The sequence below is a fragment of the Bombus bifarius genome, unplaced genomic scaffold (assembly GCF_011952205.1).
Source record: "Bombus bifarius isolate JDL3187 unplaced genomic scaffold, Bbif_JDL3187 scf7180000009111, whole genome shotgun sequence".
Lineage (NCBI taxonomy): Eukaryota > Metazoa > Arthropoda > Insecta > Hymenoptera > Apidae > Bombus > Bombus bifarius.
This window is the reverse complement of record NW_022884904.1, coordinates 233,545-260,885: the sequence shown is the minus strand read 5'-3', so window position 1 is coordinate 260,885 and position 27,341 is coordinate 233,545. Positions and strand designations below refer to the sequence as shown.

At 44.7% G+C, this 27,341-nt stretch overlaps 1 protein-coding gene across 3 annotated transcripts; it reads right to left on the bottom strand.

Moving 5' to 3' along the window:
• Positions 1-4,934: 4,934 nt before the first annotated feature.
• Positions 4,935-27,049, bottom strand: LOC117213498 (protein drumstick). 3 transcript variants are annotated; one of them, XM_033458880.1, is made up of 3 exons: positions 26,813-27,049; positions 13,038-13,639; positions 4,935-9,447 (listed from the first exon to the last, which is right to left on the bottom strand). In XM_033458880.1, the coding sequence occupies exons 2-3, from the start codon at positions 13,265-13,267 to the stop codon at positions 9,432-9,434; spliced, it is 246 nt and encodes an 81-aa protein (XP_033314771.1). In that variant the 5' UTR covers positions 13,268-13,639; positions 26,813-27,049; the 3' UTR covers positions 4,935-9,431. The 3 variants fall into 3 exon arrangements, with proteins under 3 accessions (XP_033314771.1, XP_033314772.1, XP_033314770.1); XM_033458881.1 differs by lacking the exon at positions 26,813-27,049 and adding an exon at positions 18,858-19,424 and having other exon boundaries at positions 4,935-8,797; XM_033458879.1 differs by lacking the exon at positions 26,813-27,049 and adding an exon at positions 18,858-19,414.
• Between the last annotated feature and the right edge of the window lie 292 nt (positions 27,050-27,341).

Below are 27,341 nucleotides of genomic sequence, written 5' to 3'. Positions count from 1 at the left end.
TATTTCATTCCATTCGTATATACACAAGCGGTCACGTTCGTGTACAACGTTCCGCGATTATATTACATATCGTTTCACGTATAAGGCTAATTTAATCGCGATTAATAAAATTTCAAAGGAAAGTATTCCTGTTGTTGATCACAATAAGGCAGTTTGAATCCGTATAACCATAATTGTAATTGATAATTGATCGCGTGTCATACGTTGCACTATTATCATTGCGATCATTAATAATACGGTTCACATCAATTGTGATTATTAATAACACAGCCGTGGTGTAACGGGCAATGTAACTGGCGTTCAACTATGGGGTATTAATCTCCCTGTTAGTTTGACGTGACGATGATGCGGTAGTAACCTTTAAGTACTCTGCCTTCTGGCACTATTTAAGACGGTATCCACACCCACGGTTGCCTCTCTCTTTCTTCTCCCTTTCTATAATCCTATTTGGATTTTTTTTCCTTGGCCCTCGGTTCGTTCGTTCGTTCGTTCTCCCCTGAATACCATCACGTTTCAAAAGTTATGTCTTTCTAGAAGTTGAAAATCCGAGTTCGTTGCACCCTCGACTGTGGCATCCGAGCTATCGTTCAATTTGATGGCACATGAAATGCGCACCGGACCAACGATTCTACGCAGAAAATGGTTGTTGGCGTTGTCGTTTATTTCGATTTTCGTTGATTAATATACGCGCTACGTGCTAGCGAGAGCTTACGCGTTGTTACAGATACTCGGAGAAAGGTTCGGTGTAGGTGTTACTAATCGCCGTTTTCGATTAGCCCATTTGGTGAACGTTTAATTTCATTAAAAATATATGCCGTCCATATCGAAATATTCGCTAACGGATCCACAAGGAAACGTGTTAATTAATACATTTATAACGCGTAATACAAATCTCCGACAGAATAAGTCACGATATCCATTCTCTTACCTCTAAGTAATCTATGCAATTCCCACAATCCTGTTTTATCCGCGATAATCTATACTCCTGGCTTAATAAAGTAATTAACGAAGTACATCGCGTAATCGTTGGATACGAGGCAATTATATCGAGCGGCATTGATCGTGTCGGACGATTTTCAAATCGATAGGATCTTGGACACGTAATATGATTAGCTGTAACCCTCGCGTGCGGTCAAGACAAACAGAAACTACAGTGCTGCTTTTCTTTCCGTCCTTCTTCCCTCTCACCGTTTCTTTGACGCGACGATGGTACTGTAGTAATAACCTTTAGAGCAGTTAAGCGTTCACCTTTTGCTACTACAAAACGACGCTCGCTTTCTCACGTAACTCGTCTCTCTTTCTTTTCCTTTCTCTCTCTTTTCCTCTCTTAGCTGATTCCCCTGCAATATTGATGCCCTGCTGTCTTGACGTTTATATTTAATAACCAAGCGTTACACGGGTAGCCCCGATTGCGTGAAACTACGACCTACCGTATTCCATTAATACCTGCTGTTCCGAGTCGGCGTAGACCTGTTCGTTTTTGCTGTTAACGACCTACGATTACCGAGTAAACGCGGTGGTTATGTTCGATGAAGGGATTGACGAGCTATTTCTCGGATTACTCGGATTTCTGGCATCGTAGTCTCGTTCGGTTTCGTTTCTGACAAATCGTGATCGCGGAAGAGATCATTCAGAAACAAATGGGAGATATCGTAGTCCTCGCGTTCTCGATACCGATAAAACTTTGATTATTCGAGCTAGATTCGTGGCACACGCTGTTCCAATGGTCGAATAACTTTGCTTCTGTATGAGAGAAAATCGTTCACTTTCGACTATCTCGCGATAGGGATAAAGACGTAATCATTTCTTTCCATTTCCCCTCAAATTTTCCATTAGAAAGTTCCGCCGTACTAATGCGTTCGTATCTCACTTACCAAAGGTTTCAAATGCAAAACTAGGAATATGTTCGTGTTGGTACAGGTGCATTTCAAAGAGAGTCACGATATTTGCAACTCAAAGAAAGAAGTAACGATCGTTCTCCAAAGTGGACACAGTGAGTCGATAATCAATTTACGAGGCCTGAACGACGAACCTTGCGAACTTCGAGCACGCAAGGTCAGCCGCGTCGCACTAACGTTTCCGCGTTCGAAGAAACTGCGTCTCTGGCGGAGTGAAAGCGGCTCGTGGCATTGGTGCTATTATAGTAGCGATCGTCGAGTCGTTTTTCACCGACCTTTCCCCCCAAAACGGATCGCGGTCACGTCGGCTGCAACGCGAAGTTCACTTTCCGCCCGCGGAGGTGAGAGCTGCATGGGAAGCTTCTGCCCGCTACCTTACCACTTCGCACATGCTCATAACTTGTTCTTAAGTATGTGGAAACGCTCTCGTGCCATGGCAACGGACTTACGCGAGTCGAATTAACGCTGGCCATCGTGTGCCAATCGTTCGAGGTTAAGGGGATGCCGATAAATCTGCCTAATCCGCCGTTCCACGTGTCTAACGCGTTGTGCGCTTCATTTAGTTTTTGGAATGGAAAATTAGTATTCTCGTTGGTTCTGGTGTCAACGATTTTTGAACGGTTCCTGTATTTTCTAACATTCGGTATCTAGATAACCAACGCCATTTAAACGTTGCTTCCTAACCGGAAACCTAAACGCCTTTAGGGAATCGTTCGACGTTTAATTCAATTTCGTTGGAAGAAACGGTTCGCGTATTTACCTCGGGCAGAGCGTGGATCACCGATCGCGAGGCAAAAGTACAAAGTGGCCGTAAAGTGGTCGTAAAACACGGACTCGGTGCCTCGAAGATGGAAGAGGAGGAGGAAGAGGATACTTAGCAGTAATGTTTCGGCTGATAAATTATTCAGAGGCGCATGTTACGTGGAGGTAAAAGAGGAAACCTGGACAAAAATGGGGCTGTAGACATTGTAAAAATATTCCTAAATCCAGGTAAGACGGGAGACACGGAGATGGACGCGGAGGTGGAGAGGCGTGTAACGCTCGTCTCGGAAAGCGCGCATCAACGGGTCGTATTCAATCACCGTGACATTCAGCTCACGACTTTTGCCCCAGGAGGTGAGAGCAGCTTCCAGCAGAAGCATAAAGCGAACAGGATGCACCGTCTGCAATCTTGTACGCCCGCGCCGTGCGCCTCTCCGATCAGGCTTAAAGCCTGTTGCACAATCGCAAAATTCTGCACGAACCACGGACGTTCTATAGAAAAATCAAAGTCTCGCTGACCAAGTGAAAGCGATACGTTTTACACGTATTTCATACTTTACGACCATCTGATTCGAATTTTATCACGTTGCCTGTTCAATGGATCTCCGATGTGTTTCGTACAAGGTCGCAGGCATTGTGAAAAAATCGAATATTAAATGATACCGTGTACATATCCCGTTGAATGCACCTACCTCTCCTTCTTCCTCGATCGATCGATAACTGCAGGATATACGAGTACATTGTCGTCCTTCCGATAGATCTCCCAGGTGTTGTACGTTTTAATGCGCAAAATTCCATATCGCCGGTATAAAGTATCACGTTGTTCGAGGTAAATTTAACGACTATACGCGTTTAAAACGAGGTAAAACCGAGGTAAAACCGAGGTAAAACCGAGGTAAAAACGAGGTAAAAACGAGGTAAAAACGAGGTAAAAACGAGGTAAAAACGAAGCTGTAAAAATGTGCTTAAGAAACTCATCGTGAAACGTGTACCAGGAAGAAATACGTTTAAAAAGGCAGAAACGTATTCGAGCGGAGCATAGCTAATGTTTCAATGTTTGCCGATCCCTCCTGCCCCCTCTAACCGTTCGCCCGCCCAAGAGCCTCTTCCGGTCGCTGATACGTCTCTTTTTCGAATCCGGTAAAGCTAATTGAGTCAAGACGTACTGTTTCTCTACGGACGACGTATTGTGACAGGAATGATAATTTCGTGCAAACACTCGGCTATTTCACGCCTGCGGGAGGCCTGTCTCGATCACGAATACTCTGCTTATCCTTTTCTCCTTTTCTCGCCTCGTTCGTTTCTTCTCGCTTGTTACGATTCGCGTGACGACCATTCCGAAGCGATGCCTGGCTACGACTCATCAGAAACTCGTTTTAAATATACCACGATCTCGAGAACGGGACAATCAGAGACGACTTTAAATGACCCTGCGTTTCCATTTAAATCGCCCGTCCCGACGTGTTGATATTTCACTGTTCGAACATTATCGTCGTTGCCCCGTGATTTCGAACAGCTTCCTTGGCTAAATTGTGCGAGGTTCTGACGTTGAAAGCATCGTCCTGTCTTTCCTGCTTTTCACTTCGCTATTATGGACCTTATTTTTATCTTTTCCTTCTTTTTTTCTTATTACCATCGTACTTTGATTCGGTGTTTTATCAATATAGTTTTATTTATCTCCGACATTGAATTTCGTCGTTACAACGTCGTAGCGCTAGAACTAAACAACCAAAGCACGAAGTTGTAGTCAGCTATAATTTCTCTTCCTTGAAACAAAGAGAAGTTGTAGATAGTCGAGACCTACCTACCTACGATCCGTCAGAGTGTTGTACACCTTCGCAAAATCCTTCCTATTCGACTCGTCCCAGCAAGAAAGAAACGCGACCTGGGCTGCGTAGCGATGCATAGATCACCGTCAAAACCCTCGAACAGATCGAAACGGAAGAGAGAAAGAAAGGAAGCGGAGGTGGAGGCTGCTGGGTCGAAGTCGTCCATCAAAAGACCCTGAGGGGCCCATTAAAATAATTCAATTAAACGGACAACAAATCAGCCTCGGTTCGAGCAGAGATGCGAGGCATCGGGATGAACATGGTCATCCGATAACTTTCATCGGCTGGACTCGTCGGCCATGGAAAAAACGATGGGACGGCGGATTTCGTGAAAATGTGCTCGCTCGCGCTCGCGCGGCCCGCACAGAAGAAGAAGAAGAAGAAGAAGGAGAAGAAGGAAATAAAGGCAAAAAAAAGAGAGAAAAAAGAAGAAAAAAGTGCGGAACAGCGTTTTACGACTTGGCAAAATTTATTGGTAGGCCGGTAGGGTGGGACGTGCCCACAAGTACAATGCGATTCCCCGAAAGCACACGGAGAGGTGTCACGCATACTCGTGTCGTCTTATCTCTCTTCGAGAGAAAAGCAACAGAATCACCTCTCGCTCTCTCTCTCTAGCTCTCATACGTTTTCTCACACTCTTTCACGCACACATACGTTCTGTCTGTTTTTCACATTGTCACCGGGCTGACCGTGCGCCTCGGTTTACTTGTAAAGCTAGCGATACAGGAATATAGATATAGATACACGTTACAATATATAATTATAATAATTATAATATAATATATAATAATATATAATATAAAATATAATAATAACATTATTATCACTTCTATTAATCGGTAAAAACGTGAATACAGCTTCTACGGGGATCGAGAGGCCTATCGATTGGCTACGATGCGCATTGACTAACGACTATTCATTTTTTTAGTTTTCTTCCATAACGTTCGTCCAATAATTAATAATTATATAATAATAATAATAATAATAATAATACGCACGTGATAATCGCGTTGTTCGTAATACGATACAATATTAGAAAATATAGCGATAAATTGTCATTTTCAAGGTATATACAAAGCGCGACTTTGCTTTCTTTCCTTTTTTTTCCAACTTCGTTCCTTTTCTTTCCCTAACTTCCGTTCCGTTCCGGAGAAACAGGTCTCCCGAGAGGATGACAGTCGAATTTAATACAATTTCAATATCTCAAGGGATCGAGTCAAGTTTTTTATAGCTTCCTGTCGATGTGATCGCCGCAGACTTTCGACGCTGACGAACAATTGACCGATCGATCCATCTCGAGCACCCTCGAGACGTCGCAGCTTACGAAAGTCGGAGTCGTTCAAATAATTATTTTTACTTCTCATCCACGCCGTGTGTAAGTGTTTAATTTAGAATGTGGACGCGTTTAAACTAGTCCCGGAAATTTGTCGATCGCGATCGACACGCGACCGTGTCAGAATATATCCCTAAGAAGAAAGAGAAAAAAAAGTAAAAGACAGCTGTGCAGTTCGAGTCGCGTGTAATACATCATCCTTTCAGGGAAGTATGAAATTTAAATTTTACGCAAAGTAATTATATTTTGATCGAACGTCCGGTGACGGAAAAAAGAAATAGTTGTTTCTTCGTCTATGGCGGTCTGGTTAAATACATTGTAAGATGACTGATGATTGTCCTGAATTTTGTACCTTTGATATTTCTTTTTCGTCCATTCGACAAGCACACGATCTTCGTCGGAAACTAATCTTGAAATTAATAGAAAAATATCCTTGAAGTAGAAAGCCAAGAATAAGACCTTGAGACCAAAAATTACCAATGACATCTTCAATGGATTCGAACGTGCCTGACCGGTTTCCGTTTTCTCCCAACGCTTTTCCCAACGCCGATGTTCAGCAACGAAGCCACGAGAAAGGTTACGAAGACGAAAGAACGATACGGTCGCGCCAACGGCCGTCCAGTCTAGGAAACGCTCGATAGCAATCGATCACGCCGTTCTCGATCGAACGGCCGAGGTTTCGTATCCGCGCGAAATCGAAGAGACACTTGCAGAGTCGACGGTTCATCCACTGGAAACCGATTCCAGCTGACTGCTATCTGCGTCAGCGGACTCGCCTTGTTTCACATTTCCAAGGTCGTCTGGTCGCGTCTCCGGCTAGACGTTGCTTCGCTCGCGATTTCGGTTCGCCTTGGTACGCTATGGGACCACCGAGATATCTTGATTCGATTCTTCCCGTTGGATCGCGTTGAATCACGCGGAACCGAGCCCTCGAGACGACTCGGCTGTGATCCTGATGGCCAGATGTTGATGTCGGGCGAAGAACGCGTCGCTCCAGGCTTGGGCGTGGTCCCACGGTAGCATCCGGTCCTCAGCAGCATCTTTGAAGCGGGTTATTACGCGGCCTAATTTGGAACTCTAGCCCGAGGTCCTCGTGTAACACTGTTGACACGGAGCCTTCCTTTTTTCTCCGCTTGTTGCCACCTGCTCGTGAAACGAGCGGATCTTCCAATTCAAATTAGCCGCTTCCGGGCCAACGTGAATCCCAATCGGCGATTCCGAGACCCCTTTGATATTGAAATTCAAATTTTTCGATGCTTCGTTCGCCGGATTCGTGGCCCTCGACAGGCCTTTCTTTCGTGCGATTAATCAATCTGATCTTTTAATTTATTTCTGACCACCTTTCCAAAGATTCTCGTGCGTGTTACAGTTCCTTTAATAGTTTCCGATCGAAAGTTTCGAATTTGGTAAGGCGAGAATGGCAAGCGATGAAATTTCGATCTTACGGACGAAAGCGTGCGATGATTTTCTTCGTACGACCTTGGCCTCGTTGCTCTGTTCCCATGGATGCTCGAACTGAATTACGGCGGCTTTGCTTTCCATGATTAAGATGTTACTTAGCTCGGTCGGGAGAAAGCAGGAACCACGGGCGAGTAGATTTTTCGAGATAACGAAAACTGGTTGGGCATATACTTCGTGTTCTTCGAACGTGTCGCTGATAACGAAGTTAGATTTCCCTGTCTGCCTTTCCACGATCTTATGCAACTCCTGACTATCCTTCACCGGCGGACATTCGTTAAACACGTTCAAGTAGAACGATTTCGTTTGTTATCTCGCACGTTCTTCGAATTGTCGAGAAATTTCGATCGAGGAATGCTTGAAATACTCTCGAAAGATCATAGAGATCCGTTTAACGAATGTGAAACGTGTCGTGATCAGATCTTCGGCATTCTAACCTCCAGCTCTCGTCTTGGTGTGAATTCAACGATTCGATTAATTTGATTTTGCATGGAATCCTCGGGAGCCTCGTGCCGATGAAATTCTAACACGATTGACACCATTGACGTGATTCTTCTTGTTTTGTTTCTGTCTCTCCATGTCTTTTGTCGCGATGAAAAGTCTCGATGACTTGCTGTGGCTGGCGTCTAGGTGTCTAGGCTCGGAATACGGGAAAGTGGCAGAAGCGAAAAAAATAAAAAAAAATAAAAAAAAAAAAAAAGAATAATCGGAGAAGCGGAATGAAGGAGCGAGAAGCGAGGTTCGTAAGACAGGCGAGGAGACGATCAGTAATTACGGAACTGTTTCCCTTGCGACTCAGTAGGCTGACGCGCTGCGTCTTTTCGAGTTGATTAATTAATCGATCGACTCGGAATACCGACAGACGGACAACGAGAAGAATGGACGCGTGATCGGGTCAAAAGATTCTCGGAATTTCGACGTGGATTTTTATTTTCATCGTTGGATCGTTGTCGAGAGCTTTTTTTCTATCGTTTTTCGTGTCACGCTCGTTCTCCTTTCGTTTCTTTCCAACGCAAGGTGTCTGAACATTTACCGAGTTCAGATCTCGTTCTTTCTACTGATTTTTCTTTCGTTTCTTAATTTTTGAATAGAACTGGAAGAAGAATAATTCAACATAATTCACGATCGACTCGATGTGAAGCAAGATTTCCAATTGAAGAGACGTTCCTGTGTTCGATCGTCATTTAAAATTACTATCTAGAAACTAATTCTTTCTGAACAGAACGGCCGACACGTTATTCCGTTTCTACATTTCATTTGCACGCTCGTATGTAGAAAATTCCATCGTCGTACGTTTATGTACATACGTACAGGCTTCGTCGAAATTACAAAAATTTTTTGTTGAACCACGACCAGGCGGCATGAAACTAGCCTAATCAGAAACAGAGAGAAACGCGTCTCTACGGGAGAAGATTTAGGATATTAGTTGGCCGGATGGCTTCTAGTACCTAGAGTAGCTATTCGAATAGCCATTTGAGTAGCCGTTGGAGCCCTTGTAGGGAACAGAGTGTATGCTCCTGGAACAAAGATGGTCGAAATCGGAAGATGAGGAAAATTCTCTTCAAGAAGTTGTCTGCTTCCTCTCCCTCTCCCTCACTTTTTTTTCTTCTCCTAATTAGCAAATCAAATTCCACCGCTTCGCGATTAGCGAGGGGGGCTGTTGTGCGCGCTCGTGTTAGTATCAGTAGAAATTAGAAGGCGATAAATGCGATCGTGGATCGTCGATCGTAGCGGAAACAGCGGAAGAATATCGAAAAAGGTGGATAGCGTTGATAGAAGTGTAGATCTTTTATAGCATGCTGGGTGTGTTATATCCTTCCTTGTTCTTTTTTCTTTATCTCGTGGTGGCGGTAGCAATGCACGGAATGGATGATCGTGCGTTGTTCTCGCGATTGCGACAGGGACATAACGCGGCAAATTTTGAGTGACGAGTACGATAAAAAAGAAATAAAAAGATAATAGAAACAAGAGGGGAAGACTATTTAAGTATATATAAATGTCAAACGATAGAGAAGAACGTAGATTGCAACTTTTTGTTGTTATGGGCTGTTGTTGAGTTGTTAGAATTTCTTTTTGTTGATCATGTTGATATTGTTGTTGTTGCGTGTACATTGTGTGTGTGTCAAGGTGCAGGAGGTTCAGAGCTCCCGCTCACCGCCACCCACATCTACAACAGAACAGAAAACAAGACCACCGCCGTTACATACAAGGTATCCATTAGTATCCACCAGTATCGAAGATTTATTTTATCGCTCGCTCGTTCGAACGTGCGTGCGCACGCTCGCTGGCTCGCACGTTCCATGCGGAGGCAGCATTATTTCAGACTGATTTATGGGTCAGACTGATCTTCAAAGTGCCAAGACGGCGTCATGGGAGGAAGGACGTGAACTTCGCGGATCTACGCGGATTCCCTCTCTACCTTCTTCGTTTTCCTACGCGAAATTACCACGGTGAAGGTGACACGTTACCACTACGCAAGGCCAATATGCCGCGGAAAGGTCACGCGTGAAAATGACCCGGTTCGCTCGATCGTCGACGAAATTCAGATCCAAAGACAATTAGCCGAATTATCAAAAAAGTATTCTCTTCTCGTTGTGTTCAAAATCGATCGAGCAATCAATGATTTTCTAATACAAACTGATTTTCTAAAAAGTTGATTCCTCTGCTCTTCGTCCTTTCACTATTTCGTGCACGAATGCCAAATATCTCTTCTTAAATATTTTAGAACAATATTTTATGTATCCTTTTCTTCATATACCTTTATATACATTGTGTTCCTTCTCCAGCTATTAATTTTTAGAGTTTTGCATTATGTTAGAGCGGAGGTTGCTACTAATTGTTAAGTGATTTACGAAGTTGCGAGACCGGTACACGATACGCCAAATCATTCTCGTTCCTGATAAGTAAATTTCGTTTTTAATGAAGCGATGTCAACCGCCGGAGATATCGACGTTTTTATTAACTCCATGGTATTTCCGTAAAAGCAGTAACTTTTTCGTTTAAATTATACCTTTATATATCATGCATTTTATGCTAGCTCGAGCATTCGAATTACTACGTTTAATATCGAACAAGAAGAATAACAGAAGTTTCGTCTCTCAGAATTGCTTGAAATACTGGTAATTTCAGTCAAATTAAAGTTGTACGTAAATCATGTAATTTTGGGGACTTGATTAAAAATTCCCAGCGATTTTAAATTTCAAATTCTTTTCTTCTTCGTATTAACAAAATCGTTTATTTTCTTTGCAATTAGCGAAACTGCAAGAAATATAATTGTTTATTGTTTATAGGATGGAACTAAAATGAAAAATGTTATCTAACAACACGCGAAGTATATATTTCTTGAAATGGAAAGTGCGATTTCATAAACGAAGAAGTTTCCGCTTTTCGTATCAACGATACAAAATTTTATGGAAATTTGCATTGGCGGAAATATTTGGCTGTCAGTGTGCAAAAAATTACGATTATTAGGGGTGTATTTTATATTCGTTTGACGTTTCATAGCCAATTCATATTTGATTGCCGATTGTCGACGACCGACGGGTCGCGAAGTTACGTCCGGCTGGAGCGAGCGAACTTTCGCTTTTCAATTCTCACGTTTTATCGTAAAAAGCTAGCTATTTTCGCGAATATTTGCTAAAACAATGAAATTCGTTGTGCCAGAACACGTAAATCTAATTGACGAATAAAATTTATCTCGAAATATCTCGTCACTCGTCGAAACACGTTATAATACGTCTTGAAATAGAAAAAACTTCGTTATTTCACAGGATATTGCATAAAATTATCCATCTTCGATATTTTACCGTACTTTTAAAAATTCGCATAGAACGGGACTGCGAAATTTCACGAGGTAAACCTTTTCGCATGGAAAGTGCGGCGAAAGTTTCAAACGTCAAATTCTTAACCATATTTCTCGTTTTATCGAATACGAAAAATATATTTTTATTTTGAACGAACGTGTCTGTGCTTCGTTCGACGACGATTATTCTCAACCGAGTTTCTCGACGCGATTTCGCATTGAAACGACGATGGTTCCGTCATGATGGGAAAGGAAAAAGATTGACGAATCGTCGGTGGGAAATCATCCAGCAGGATGAATCACTAAATGAAGTACTGTCTTCGTTGGATTATACTTTTTCGTCTTACAAAAGGTCCTACTGGTGACCCGACCGGTTTTCGAAGTGGTCCCTATGTTCTTGCTCGCTTGGGTCAATACACAATATGCGCGGCTAGTTCGTTTTAAATCGATAGGTTTCGAACGAATGCACTTTCGTCGTATTTTACCAACTAAACGGGACTGAGAATCGAATGGAACGGAACTACCATCGAAATTTCGGGAAACGACTCGCTTCGAAACGTTATAACGTTGAATTTATTCGTTATTTCTTTGTGGAAATGCAATTTATGTTTCGTTTAAAAAGTTCCTTCGGTAATATTGCCTTGCTTTTATTACCGAAACGTGATTTTTGTTTTACATTTTGAAACAAATGTACGAGAAGAATTTAACGACTGTATTTAAAGAAAATATTCGACGAATAACAATGTTTGACTATGCTAAGGCGATTCGGCAGAAACGTCAACTTCTGTAGCTGAGTTTTTTTTCGCGAGTTTTAACTTTTCCTTCAGATCACAATTTTATCACCGAACCTACGTTTATAGTTATCGGAAACGCGAAGATTCTTCTGATAAATTTTCGAAAAACGATTATGCCTGTTAATTTTTCTTTCACATGACACTTGAATTTTGCAACGTATCGAGGTTAATACTTTAGCGTTAGAAACCATCGAAACCGACGAACAGTTTAACGAAAGGAATCGGAAAAAATTTGTTAAATCACTCCGCTTATCTCTTTGTCATATTTCCACAAAAATTTTTTAACGCGAACACTGCTATACGGCTATCGGCGCAAACATCGCGGAAAAGATATCGATTTTTCATGTTAAAACACAAATTTCAACATTTTCTGACCGGAATTTTATCAAGGTATTCGAGAACATCGATTCGAGTACGCCCGACACGAAAGATATCGATTTATCACTGTTCGAACTTTACGTTACCGCACTTCACGTTCAAGAACATTCGCGACGGAACACGAATCGAGCACAGACACGTCTTTCAGCTACTGTCAATCTTCGAACGAGCCGTAGCGATCGGTTTTTCGGGACCAGCTCCGAGAAAGTGACCGCGCGATCGACACCAGACGTCGAGAAACACGTCAACGAAATTCGTCTTCAGACACCAGGATCACGTCGAACTTCACCACAATCTCTCCTCGAAATGGCCACGAGCTCGTCGAGTCTGTCAGTGTCACGGGCACGGTGCGCGACCTTTTCAGCTCGCACTAGTTCATTCATAATCATCACTCGATGCAACTTGCTATCGCGACACGGCAATCCACGATCAACCACATCACCACGGGACCGAACGAACAAAAAAAAAAAAAAAACATAAGAAAAAGAAGAAAAAGAGCAGAAAACAAAGTATAAGAAAGACTACTGCACTGTTAACCCGTACAGAGACGAAAAATAGCGATCCTGGGTCTGATGGACGTCTGGTCAGCGCGAAAATCAACCACGGAATTAGTCCCGTCGCCGAGCGGCGAATTAGAACAGACTCGATAAAAAAAATGTTCATATGTACGTATATACGTGTCTCTATATATGTATCTACATATACACGGATATATAATAGAGGCATATAACAGACGTATGCACGTACATAGATATTTAAAAGAATATTCCGGGCGAAATGTACCTGTGTTGCTTGAGGTTATCCTGTCGCTTGAAGGACTTTCCGCAGACCTCACAGGTGAAGGTCACGTCGTCCTTATGGCTGCGCTCGTGGATCATGAGGTTGTAGGGCTTCGTGAAGCGCCGCTGGCAGTACTTGCAGACGAACTCTACCGTGCACTTGGCGCGCATCTTCTGCCGGCGGCCGAACTCCCTGCCGTGCCCCTCTGTCTCCATCGGCATTATCGCGAACATCCTTATAAATTCCCACCGCTCCTTCTCTTGGTCGACTCTCTGTCTCCTTTCCCTCTACCTCCTCTCTCGCGGTCCTGCTAACGCCTCGAGTCACTCCCTCCACCAGGTTACAAGCCTATAACGGCGTCTCTGTCCCTCTTGTCCCGACAAGGGGCACGTTTTCTCTCTTTCACCGAGCTTCCTCTCTCCTTTTGGTCCCTCTCTCACGATGCTCTCTCGGTGTCGCTCTTCTCCTCCTGCGCAAACCTAGTCCCGACCGGCTAACTCCTGCGAGTGAGATCACTCGGCCTGTACCTCCTCGCGGGAACACGCTCTCTCTCTCTCTCTTCTTTTTTTTCGTTCTCCTTCTTTTTCTCTCCTAGCTCTCTCTACCTGCGGGAAATAAAGGAGCAATGATTTTCGGATCGATTCCCGGAGACGCGACCGCTCGATCCGCGCTGCATGGCAACGATTAGGTACCGGAATGGTACCTAAAACCCGGCGGGGACAAGCGACGCGACGTCGTTGCGATTTTAAAACGGTGACGCTTTGCGGCTCGGAAAGATCGTATTTTTAATAGTACCACGCAGACGAGCGTGCGATCCCACCGTTGGCAATGCGCAGACGCACGTCGTCACCGCTGCGAAATCGCAATCGCATCGCTCTTTTGTATCGAGGTTTGAGGATTTCTCATAGAAATGCGAAATAGTCGTAACGATCGCGTAGCAGATTCTTCTATGCAACCGATGATTGCTAACGGACGTATACTCGAACGGGGGATATTCCCAATGAAGATTTCGCATTTTTACGTGATTCCAATTTACGGAATTTTGATGTTGCTGATCGTGCAACACAATGGCAGCGAAAGATCGACGGAAGTAAAAAATTCGTAAGATGGAGATTGGTCCACCGAATGCGTTGGTGGTATTGCATCATTAGATATACGAACACGCCAAATTATATCGGTGATGTGGTGCGATTCGACGAGTTTAGCTGTGATGCAAGCGATCGACGCGCCGTCGATTTCGCAGTAGTAACGCTGTATGATTCGACAGGCACATGGGTATTTTCCACGAAGAACGTTAAGAAGAGGTTGCTCGAAGGTACTTTGGCTGGGGTAGGGGCATCTTGAAAGAATCGTGCTTTACCGAGATACGCAGTTTTGCTTGGAATCGTGCTTAGAAAGTTACCTCGAACAAGTAGTGATAGTAAATGATTACTTGTGCAGTCTCCGAGATGAGTCTCGAAGCAATCGAGAAACTTACTAGTATGGGATTAATGGAGCACACGGTGCTATCTCCTTGGACAAGATTCGATCTCGTTGATCCATGAAAATCGTAATTTTGCCTGTGGACTGAATACGAAGATGGTCGAAGAATTAAGCGAAGGGAAATGAACGTAAAGATGTGTCGACTTTCGAACGAACAAGACAGAAACACCACTATCCTCGACGTGCTATCCTTAGAACGCTAACAGCTTTTTGCACGAAAGATTGACACGTAGAAACGCGAATCCTTTTGCGTGAAAACTTGAGAAAGAAGTACTATGTTTCTGAACGTTTCATCCCGTAGAAACTGGTCTTAAAACTTACGAATCGTATAATCAAATCAATCCTGTTGTACAAACTACGGTTTCCAAATAGCTTTATCGCTAGAAACGGCGAGACTGTCAGCGATGCGGGCTGTCCATCGGGTCCTCCGCTCTTCGACGTCTGCTGTCCGACTAGTTACAGAGGAGTGGAAGAAGGGGTGTTCGGAAGTAACGAAGCAAGTTAAAAACGAACGCAACGCCGGAGGAAGCTTATTGCTCGGCGAGTCGTCGAAAAGAGAGGTCCCGCGGAGTGGAGAGGCAGCAATAAAAAAGGCCCCCGGGGTCTGATCGCGGGGTCCGCCGCGGCCATTGTGCAGGAGCCACGTCCGGTGCTACTGGTAGCACAAGGTAAGCACACGGCGCACGCTCGAATAAAGTGGCGTGTCCGAATGAGTAATAAGCGTGGCTGGGCGTATCCCGGTTGGTTAGGCTGCCTAACGGCGGTGGGGCCTAATCGGAGCTGCGTGTTACGCACGAATCTGCTCTACCCGCTTTTTGCTTTCCGCCTCTCCGTTTCGTTTCAGGCGAACCGCCAGATCGGAGCACGCATCCGTGATTCGTCTATTCGAGATTGCGTGTAGGCGAAGAATTCCAATTATTCTCACAAAAATGTCGCCCTTAGCTCAGATATGCTTCGACGTTTCTCTCTTACGATATCTCTCAATATTTCTCTGCCATTTGGAGTTTGAATCAAACGTATTTTACGCCCGGCTTATCGCCAATTCGTAACATCGCTGATTCATGAGTATGACGTGAAATTTACGCGATTCTGAATCGAAAAGGGGAAAGTTTATTCTTGGAATTTACTATTATTTACGCCACCTATTTTTGGTTTGACATCGGTGTTATATAGCAAGGGGTTGATCGTCGGTTCACCGGCTATAAATGCAATTGCGTTATACTTTAGTATATTTTAAACGAATTTTGAAGTTCGATCGAAAATAATGGAGTAGAATGGCAGTCTCGATCGAAGAGGATCTCGTTAAGTAGAATAGTCCGATCGATAGTTCGTTCTCGATTTTTCTGTATAGTCTACCTCGTTCGTCCTTTTCTATCGTCGCTGCTAGATTATCATTCTGAAATTCTACGGTATTCACCTTAACTTCTAACATTCGGAGCAACACAAATTTTTCTTGCACTTGCGGGTTCTTTTAACGTTGATCTTCCGAATTGAAACAATTATACCGATTTTCTTTTTTCTACCTTCCTTCCGAATTCTTCCAATATCTATCGGAAAACGAAGATTCTTATTTTGAAATCTCTAGAAATTTCTATCACGTTACTCGATGTTAATTTTACCAGAAGCAATCATCAGGCACAATGTCGAAGCTCGTGTCAATAGTCAAGTTCGTCCATACGCCTGTCGTAATCAAGAGGTCAAAGCTAATGTATGATAATGTATGATAATAGGATGTATATGGAAGCCCGCAGTTATGATCGCGTAGTACGTCGCAGGTATCTGCGAATGAACATACCCACGCAAATTATGTAGCCATATAGAGGTGAATTTTACGTTATCGACGGACGATCTTCGTTTACCTTGAGAAATACGTAAGAAAAGTGAGCGAAATGCCATTTATTCTTATTCCGTCCGATCTTGCACGTTTTTTCCACTGGCTGTTTCTCTAAATTGGAAAATATCAAGCGTGTACGCTCGAAGGTTAAGAATACCGGTATAGCTTTTATGGACGGGGTCCTTCGCGCGGTCACGACACTGTCATCGTAAAATACGATTTCGATTCATCGTAAGGAATAATGGAGTTGTTTAGGGGGCTGTGAGGAGAATAAAATCATAGCGTTAAACCGGGCAACTGAGATTTCTTAATCCTGTTAGACACGCGTGCTGCAATTCGATCAGGCTGTCGCGTTCTAAGAACACCGATGCTAACGCGTGTTTCACTCGTGAACACGGGCACGTCCCACGAAAGTTAAAGCGTACTTGTCATCCGCCGAAAGTTATCGTTTCGGATCGGTCGTGGAAACGTGGTCGTGATTCGCATGGATATGCGACTGCTTCTTTTCGGCGGGAAAATTACGCTTCTTAGGTAGCCACGAGTCTATCGCGGAGATTTCAAAGTATGCAGTGTTAGATCGTATGGAATGGCCGACTTTTCCACTAAATACTACGCTGTTTAGAAACAATGCCACCGTTTAACCATGCTCTCCCACGATCCAATCTCTCGCCATCGTCTCACAGTCAGAGACTATTCTGAGAACTCGTTCAAATCCTATTCGTCCTACATCTATCTCGGAAGACAGTCGTTTCAATCGACTCTGATAACCATAATCGCTGCTTAACCCCTCTTAATACCGGCACAAACCCTGCAAGTATTTCCCATTGACCGACAGAAGCACCTAATCCGCTTAAAACTCCAATTAGGTCAAGCTGCGCTAATGGCGCGGAATTTTCCACGTCGCTTTCGTAACGAGTCATTGACCTTACAAGAGCAACTGGATTGTCAATCGCAGCTGCGATATTCCAGTTACGAAGATTCATACCGATTAACCCCTCGTCCAAGGGTCAACGTTAAATATTCCACCCCCAAGGAACTGGCAACGTGCTGGAGGGTTGTCGTCGGCTCTGGCGATCTCATTCCTCCGACAGAAGCGTTCTTTCGGAAGGGAAAGGGATTGCCTCGCGACTGTCGACGAAGACAAGAGGTTCCCGCGTTTACGCTCGGTCCCTCGCGAGCAAAAGGACGGAGGGCACGGATGAAGAGGCAGCCAATCAAAGAGAGGACGGAGTGGAGCCAACCAAGAAGCTCGCCTCGACGTGCGTGCACCCGTTCTCGTATGTATAGAGGAATAAAGAAGGGAGCAGTAGCCTTCGTTCGTTCGTCGGTAGCCAACCAAAGAGAAGCTGCTACTGTGCACCGCCCTACCGCCGACTACCGGTTTTCGGCCAGTCGCTACCGAACCTCCAGAGAAATCCACCAAGCGGAACCACACCCTCCTCCTCTGGATCGACGTGGTACCCTGGTACTGGAAAGTAGCGCGGGCTCAACGTGCAAGGGCTTGTTCGTCTTGGAAGGGCGATTCCTTATTACAATTCTTCCCTGGCATCCAATAGGAAGGGAAATGCCGAGACGATCGATGGCGAAGCTTTTGGGACGTTGGATCGATCGAAGGGTCGACCCTTTTGCGGTCAACCGGATCGTACTCAGCGACTTAGCTTTGAAAGTTGTTGGCGCGTTATCGAGTTAGTTGGATATAGTTTGATCAAGGGGGTTGAGAATGTTTGCGAGGGTGAACGATCGAAAGAATGCGAGATGCGAATGTCGGGATTCCTACCGTTGATAGAAATTTTCGATAAAAACTTTGAGAGAAAGGGTTGATTACGAGATTTCCATCGATGAAGTATCGAGAAATTAAGTATTTGGAAAATGTCAAGGATATATACTGGATTAAGACTATCGTCCGGATATTATAATTCGTTCAATCAGAGTACGCGGGACAACGAATTCGAACCTAAGCCACTAGTGGTTACGTTTCGAATCAATCACGTTTCTCCAAACATAAAAAAAAAGCTATTACACCAATGGCACTGGTTTGAGAGCGTTCGACGAATAAAAGATTCGGTACCGCGTAGCCTGGTAGCCAATCAAAATGAACCAGCTACCGTGTACCGCCCTGTGGCACGCTACCGGTTTTGGGCCAGTCACCACGAAGACTCGAGAGACATCAACGAATGTGGACCACACCTTTTCCCGCCCGCGCGTTTCCAAGTGCAATGAAGCGCGAACCAACAGTCGCGAATATTAATTCGATAAGAATGAAAATCGAAACAAATTATACGAGGAAGGGAATTACGGATAGTTAAAAATATTCCAATTTTAGGGCCTGTAGGATAAAAGATATTCTGTAAAAAGACCAAACAGTATCAAACTATTACGGTAAATAATGTAAACAACGAAGATGGAAAGGTGTCATCGGTGAATTTTCATCGTATCGCGCGAGAGCAAACTGTCACGAGCAAGAGGAGGCCGTGACCAAGAAAAAAAGTGACGAAAGACGCACTTACCGGTCGAAGTAGAAAGCACACGCTTCGTAGTTCCCTCTGAGGACGCGATGTTTGCCGGACTTCTGGTCAAATAAACGTCCCTTTGAAATTTCTTTGGAACTGGTCAGCGAATATGCGTGCGTTTGTTATCCGCGTAGGGGAACGAGGGAGTGTGAGAAAGAAAGGGAAGAGAATCCTTGAAAACTGGTTGGAGACGTTGAGATTCTCTATTGGATTCTCTATCGAACGTGTGTCGGGATGCTGTCTTCCGGGCTGACAGGTCTGGACCGTTTGGGTGCGCGGCGTCGACTGAAGCTCCGTTTGCCCGCTCGGTTCGCTGGTAGCCCGAATAGGTAGGCACACCAGAAGACGGTAGGATGCCGTGTGTAACCGCCAAAGGTCTCCTTCGTCGTCGTCGTCTCGCTTCTTCTGGTTGGAGGACCGGGAGACACCTCCCTACCGAACCAACTCACCGATGCCCACCAGTTGTGTCGTTTCGTTCGTGTGAGCCTCTCTTGATTCTACCAGAAACGCTTCAGGATCTTCCTTCCTTGAACAACGTTGCCACTACTAGTAGTAGTAGGACTATAAAAGTAGTAGTAGTAGTAGTAGTAGGAGTAGTAGTAGTAGTAGTAGTAGTAGTAGTAGTAGTAATAGTAGTGGTGGTAGTGAAGAGAAACGTAGAAGAGGAGGTAAGGATCGAAGGATCGCGGAGGAGGAACGGGAGCAGAAGAAGGAAAAGGAAGAGAGGGCTAAACGAAGAGGAAGACGCGTTTCTTATCCTCGGAACTTGTCTCTCTTTCCTTCTGGTGTCCTTGTCTGACCAGTCGCCGAATAGCAGCGTGGTTATTCACAAATCCTTCGACGACGCGGCTTCCTGAGCTCCTGGGATAGTGGTCATCCGCCCTCCCCTTGCTCCAACTGTTCCTCAAGTTGCTCCCTCTCTTCCACGATCCCTTCCACCGGGGTCCGATAGGACCGCCCTCGTAACCGTTGGATCAGAGAGCATCCCTCTTCGCCCACGCGATAGACCCTTTTCGAAACGGTCTTCCCACTCTTCGAAGAATACCGGCCAAGAGTTCTTTCGTTTTCGCCCTCTCTCTGCATGCCTGCCCCCCGCGGGGGCGGTAGCTAGGCCAGAGTACAAAGGAGGTAGCGGTGCTGGCCGAGCCACCGCGACTATTACCCATTTACCGATCTCTCTGATTTTCGTCTCCAACGGCGAAAATTTGTTTGCCGTTTCGGCAAAAAGAATCTAGCCTTAGAAGCTAAGCAAATTCGTCTGGAACGCGGCGTGAAACGTCAAAAGGCAGTACGCCGGTGTACGTGTCACAGCTTTGGACCTGTCGCCTTTGTCGTCGAACAGCCGCCAAAACGAGTTCGCGTCGTGTGTCAATCTGCTCGCCCACGCGAAAAAGCGGATCAGCTGGAATCGGTTCCTGGAAGAGGATCCGCGGCAGCGGTGATCTCTTTGTCTCTATCGAGGCCTCTCTCGAGGCCAGAAAGAGTGACGCTGACGAAGGTGTGGGAGGAAGCGGAGGTGGAAGGAGCGTGCAAGAACGAAGAGCGGGGGCTGACGCGATGCCGCGGGGGTTCCCAGGGCACGTGGGAAATGCACAGTAGTCGATGTCAATCCCCCCACCAGCCGGCGGCCAGCGTGGGTCCTGTCGGTCCCCGTCGGACCCCACTACGGCCCACTGCGGACCCGGAGAGCCATCGCCAGCGTACAGGGTACCGCCCAGCGAGATCTCGCGGTATCGCTTCATTGGACGATTCAATGGGCTATCGCCTCCTTCGCGAGCCACCAGGATGATCGAGTGGTGGAAAAATTCCACGGGAAAGGCTGGCGGATCGCGTGGAAGAAGGAGCGACCGAAGAAGACCAGTGAGCGATCGGCAACAAAGAGAACGCCGACGTACCGCTTGGAATCCGATTGTAGCCACCGGGCAGCGTCTCCACGCCGGTCCGGACCGATCTAGCCGAAGATGAAGACGACAACGATGACGGGGAAAAGACGTTTCCAAGGGCTCTGTCCGACCCAACTTCTTCGCCGCGTCTGATCTCTTCGATAGGAATATTTAGGGAAGCAAAATGAAAACCGGCATCCGCGAGCAAAGGATTAGGTTTCTTCGAGATTTCCCTCGCAGATACGCGTGGAAATCGATGACAGCAATTCCGATGCTGACACAGCTAGAAATTTATGGGAATTTATGACAGCCACTGGGCTACAGCCTTAATGAAAAACGGTGACGAAGGCGATCGCTTCGGCCACTGTTGTTCGCGCGATGGTCATTAATTCCGTCGAGATGGATCCCTCTAGAAATTTGAGACATTCGAATCCTATACCGAATTCCTTTGAAGATCGAGCAGGGTATGTTAGAAAATAGATAAAGCGCGGGTGAATTGATTTTTGCCCGTTATCGCCTGTCATTCCAATTGCCAATCCGTTGGACGTCTCTTTTCATTTCTCTCATTTGAAAATTTCCATAAATCTGCAAGTATTAAATCGCAAATTGCATCGTACGAGTTCTAGGATCGATACGTATCGTCGACATTATATCGTCGATATTGTACAAAGATGCCGAGAACCATGAAATATTGAAAATGTTATCGATTGTCGGAGGGCACTCTTAGATAACAAATTCTGCAATTGTAATCGTTCTCACACAGACTGCTAATTTACGTGGGTCTTTGTAAAATTTGTTGTCGAGCAAAATGCCCGATATTGCGAGTCAAGCTGTAGATATATCGGAGGAATATTTCAGCAACAAAATTGAAAAATTCGACTCAAGATAGACTAAGAGCAGTCGCAGACAGCTTTCCTGAATAGATCTGTTTCCTTTGCAATTAATCTAACGATTAAATGAATGGTGCTTAAATCGAAAAATTCTCTTCCCAAGCGTATACTTACGAGGAGATGGCGAACGAAGTTGACCGAAATATATCTTGCCATTGCTTGTTAATTAACAATCGTATGAGTTACGAAAAGTTAGCAGAACCGAGATAGAACCGGTCGATAAAACTTTAACAGACCGAAGGGTAAAACGGAACTTGTTAATAAAATCCTGGTCGTAACGAAGGGAAGTAATAAATCTTTTAAATCCCATAGAACGAAAACACGTTCAGATAAAAGAATGAAACGAGGAGAATGCGTTGGTCGACAAGATTGACAGGCGACAAACCTGTGATAAGGATGTTTACGGAGGACGTATTACCGAAAACTATGCAAACATCGATCACGAAGATAACGTCTTGGGCTTTTGGTTTCCTGTGCCGAGTTCAAAGAAGTATCCGGAGAAACTGAAAAATTGACCCTATATGTAAAATCGATATATATCAAGTAATCTGATTTTTATTTGACCTTTAACCTTTTATTTAACCTGAACTGTCCTGCGATTAATCGCAATCCGGTAAAGAGTTTTAAAAGCTTCGTAAGCTTGATAAGTATCCGCGATCTAACCTTAATATCAGTAACAAAACTTGGCGAAGCTATCGTCTACCTTTAAGATCTTACATTTTTCGACTTAATAAGTTTCTCTCCTTTCGAATCGTGTCGTATCGTATATTCTTCCGTAACAGCCGCGAACTAACGTAAAATGGGTTTAATAACACGTTGCAATAAATTAGTCTAGAAACACAAATGTAGTTAGAGAAAGTAAAACATATATTAACAACAAGGAATTTGAAGCAACGCGTGAATGATTTCTGCCAGAGGAAAGCGATACGAATAACGAATAATTTCCATGATCGTCGGACGCTGTTTGTTCGAATCTTTTCGCTTGTTTGCGCAACGGTGATCCCTTGTACATTACGTAATGAGAAATTTAGAAAGACGGCGTACGACTTGTGTGTCATTAGCGGCGGGATGACGCGCGTTACGTAAAGTTAAAATCAACTAGACGACTTAGGCTGGGTTATACATGAACTTTACCTGGTTTCAATGGACAGTGGAATAGGCCGCTGATCGGACCAAGCGTAAGTAGAACGAGCATTCGCGATGTACGGCGTAAAGATATAAGAGGAGACAAATATTTTATCGTATCAGGACCTTCGTATTATCGCTTTCGAAGGAATATTTCTCCTGTTACTAGACTTTTGCGCTTAATTTATGTACATGGTAATCCTCGGTACGATAGGCCGAGTAAATCTACTTGCTGCTGCCAAACTAAATGAATCCCGCCTAGTGGTTCGATTTGAACGTCTCTGTCTGATTATTCGTGCCATTTATTAACTCCGCTAAAGGCTAATAGAATCGTCGAATGAATAACAATAAATATATTTCATAAATAATTCCAGCTGGAGGTAAATATAAACTTTCTTCGTGTATCACTTGAATTGCACGATGGTAGACGCATGTCGTAACGATAGTATGGAAGAAAGATCCTGAAAACTGACGGTATCTAACACGTAGCGTAGTAAGAAAGTAAGACAGCAGCTAATGTTACCTCTGGAAGCATATTGTCTCGTATTGCATCGCGTTGTCGTAACAACTGTCGGGACAACTTGGGACAAAAAGGAACGGAATATCGAGCTCGATGAACGTTTCGGAGTAACGCGTATTCGGTAAGCGGGGATAGATCACAGAGAGACCGCCGTGTTGGCGCAGGAAACGGAAACTGGCGGAAACAAAGGCCGGGCAAACAGACGGCATCCCATGGGGAATGTTACCAGGGCAAATAGCGCGCGTCCTCGCTATCGGCCCGGTCCGCGACAAATATTGTCACGTTCTTCTGGCACCAAGGGAAAAAGGTACTACGTGGTACATACCACGGCTCGTTTTCGACCTACGGGTCCCGTAGGCCGATAGATTAGGTCCTAGCCACACGATACCGTGAACGCCATCACCTTCGCCCGTGGGCAGAGATAACGAGGAACGATCGAGACAGGTCCACGTCGAATTAGCAGGTAGGTCCCGAGCTTCAGCATCGACGAGGGTCTGGGGCTGGCTGCTACGCGCCCCAAACCTTTTTTTTTCGGCCCTCCACGGATGTAGATGTTAGTGATAATATATAATCAGAGCGTGCACTTCAGTTTAGCGTATGATTACAGACTAAGCCCAATTAATCTTCCCCGATATTACTCGCTATTGCTTAATGATATCGCTCGCGTCCAAAGTCGAATCGTTCGACAGCCACGTGTGAATTTTTATGCAAAGAGACGAGATCTCGATAGGACTTTCTCCGAGAAGAAGTTTTCGATGCTTTCGAAATCGCTTCGCCCCTGTGAATTTCTTCGAGACTTAAATTGGATCGTATCGAGTCGATGTCCACCCGATGAAACGTCGCTTCTCTTCAGTTTCGATTTCACAGTTCGATATCGCTCGTTAAGTTTCCATCTATTCCAGAGAGTCTTCGTTGGCTTCGATCTTTCTATATCCGCCTATTCGAAGATCGAACAGTCGAAAGATGATTAAGCAAGGAATTGATATTACGTATGCTAGCAACTGCCTGGCAATGTACTAACAGTGGTCGGACGAGTAATTTTTTTAAGTAAAATCCTTCGAAAAGCATCGATCTCGATCGTCGTGAACGAAGAAGGGATCGACCAGCGGAGGATTTTTTAGGCCACCCAGTCCGCGAAGCAGCCCGATATGTCTGAAAACGTTGTCAGACACGACGATAATAAGTGTCTCTCAGAATGGCGGCTACATCAAAGCTCCAGTCGCGTTGTTGGGTCGGCGCGAAGTCGCGAGTCGCAGATACGCAGACGCACCCAATGGCAACGCGTCTGTATGCATACGTCTCTGCTTCGTCTGCCTAATGGTTCTTTCACAATTGGTCGTTTCGCAATCGCGTGAATCCTTTTTACCGCCATGCGATTTCTCGGTGGAAAACTCGCGCGATCCATTTGTACGCGCGTACGAGCCACTCTGCTCGCGATTGATAACGAACAGTGGATGGATTAGGCTCATGGTCGATGCTTTCGTATTCGTATTCTTATTATTTTTTCAAAATAAACGAGAGAACTTGTGATTATTTATACGAGGCATTCGGAACTATCCGGACGGTGGTACCGGATTTTGGTTCGAAGCAAGCGACATTTTAGTCGTTTTCGAGTTAAAGACAGAAATTGTTAGTTGAGTCGTAACACTGAAAATTATCATGTTGTTCGGACTCTCGACCACTTTGCGTATCGTACTCGATCTTCGTCTAAGCGATTCGCCATTTTCTTCGCAACAGTACACGCACATCACGTAAACTTATTATAAAAGTATAAATTTATGCGTTTGTCAATTTTTGTTATTCGACTATTTTGCGTAAAATCAAATAGCAATTTACGCGAGACGCAACGAGATTCAGAATACGATCTTTTACATGCCAATTTGTACTTTAACTTGCTGCGTAAAAAGGAAGACGCGTGGTTTTGCAAAGTGTCGAAAATTGGAAATTTCAAATAGTTCAGAGTAAGAAATATAAATCGTCGAAACCTTTACGAGTTCCAGCGCACGCAAAGTGGAAATTTCATCCTAAATCTATTTAGAAATAGATCGGCGAAATAAAGAAGCTCCGTTCATAGAATTCTGTGTTTTACCAATATCAGTAACGTCGTTCTTCTACACTAGCGCGCGCACACACACACACACACACTCACAGATTATGTACTTTGTATTTTTACTCCACCGTCGGACGTTAACAAAGTACAATTCCATAATTGCGGCACTTTATTGTCCATCGTTATCAGTTGCACTCGTTAACAACTTAGATAAAGAGATTAGTTTCAAAATGCTCGCTGATAATCAAAATAGAACGCAACAGTTGAATCGTGTTGCGTGTTTTATCGAGACTCTATTAAAAGTTCTCAAAAGTAATTTTTACCTCTGCCGTACACACGTTTTCAATTAAACTATATTACTAACGCTAGATAAATGTTAGTTTCTTTATCTTTCAGTTGTAATATCCGCGTAACTCGGACTCGTTGCTCTACTATTTTTCCAGGCTCGAGCTTCTTCGTTCGTATTTTGCGCACGATCTCTATCGATCCTTTAGCCGTTATGCAGAAATCGTCGAATTAAATTATTCCCGAATATCGAAATATCCATCCCAAGACATCGTACGCTGATACGTCTCGCAAACGATAGGGAAATATTTCCGGGGCGTAAAATTTCTCGATCGGTCGCGAAGAACTCGATTTACATCGCTGTGAACGACGCTTAATCGAGAGCCTACGGAAAGGTACCACGAACAGTTCGCTCGCATAATGGGCATAGGGCGAACCCAAGAAGAATCGTGGACCAAAGCCGCACCTTGTGCTGGCCACGTAAGTATGCGACGTGCACACGTTATAATGCTACGGCCGCGAACGTACGAGGGAACTAAGGTTATTGCGACCACCGTGGCGCTCCATAGAGCACCGCTTTCACCTACGATCCTCCTCCACCCTCGTCTCGTTCACCGATTTTATTCCGCAATTCGATCGTTCCGCGAGCCTGTCATCCTTCCTTCGAATTTCGATAACGATAAAGGGGACGCGATGCAGCGATTATTCTTCGCGTTCCATACGTCGCCTCTCTATCGTACGAATAATTCGAATCGATGCTATTCAACGTTTAATTTGTCCATGCCAGTCACATTGTAATACCTATGACCGTAATTGACTGTGAATTGGAACGCGTAGGAGCGTAAAGGCAAGCGTGCGCGTCTTGTGACTTTTCCAACGGAGATTTCACCATGCAAATTTCCCCGAAGCGCTTCGAAGACAGATAAGAAGCCCAGGTGTGTCTTTTGTTTGCCGATCGAAGGAATACTTTTGTCAGGTCGCCAAGATATCGTCCAAGTTTATAACTCGGCTACGCGTCTCTCGACTTTTATTTTCGCTGACCGAAATATTCGTCGAAACACGATCGCTCGTCGATGTATGTCGCATAAATTCTAATTCTTCTTATTAGAAACTAAAATCGATTTACCAAACGACTCGCATCGTTCCAGAGACGATGGCTGTCGTGCGAGAAAAACCAAAGGTTTGACAATGTTGTTTACCTTCGGCGTCCGGCGATGTTTCCCGTTGGCGTGTCACTTTCCCGCAGACGCTAGACGCTGCGTTTGCGTTTCGATATTTGAGCGCGCATCGATCTCTCGGCAAACGCGGTTTCTTCGTGACTTGCTCCGCGAGGTAAATCTGGTTTCCGCGAGAACACGACCGCGCGTTCGATGATTCGCCGACCAGCCACGGTACGCGAGTCCTACGTGACATAATGAAACTTGTCGCGCGAGATTCTTCCGCACGCTCTGCGACAGAGCGTTTATTGGATGCTGGAATGCCAGATACTGCGACTTTTACGTTCTTTACGACGCGCAGCGTGAATACCAGCGAATCGCGTGGACATTATGCGCTAGTTCTAGCATCGTTTGTTACGTAAAAGCAATTTTACGATTCGTCGTATCGCCGATCAATCTGATATTTGCAAAATTATCTTTACGTTTGCAGCTAAATACGCGTTTCTTCGTCCCCTTCGCAGTTTCAAAAGTATCGCTCGTCGTAATATCGCGGCAACGAGAACGTTAAACG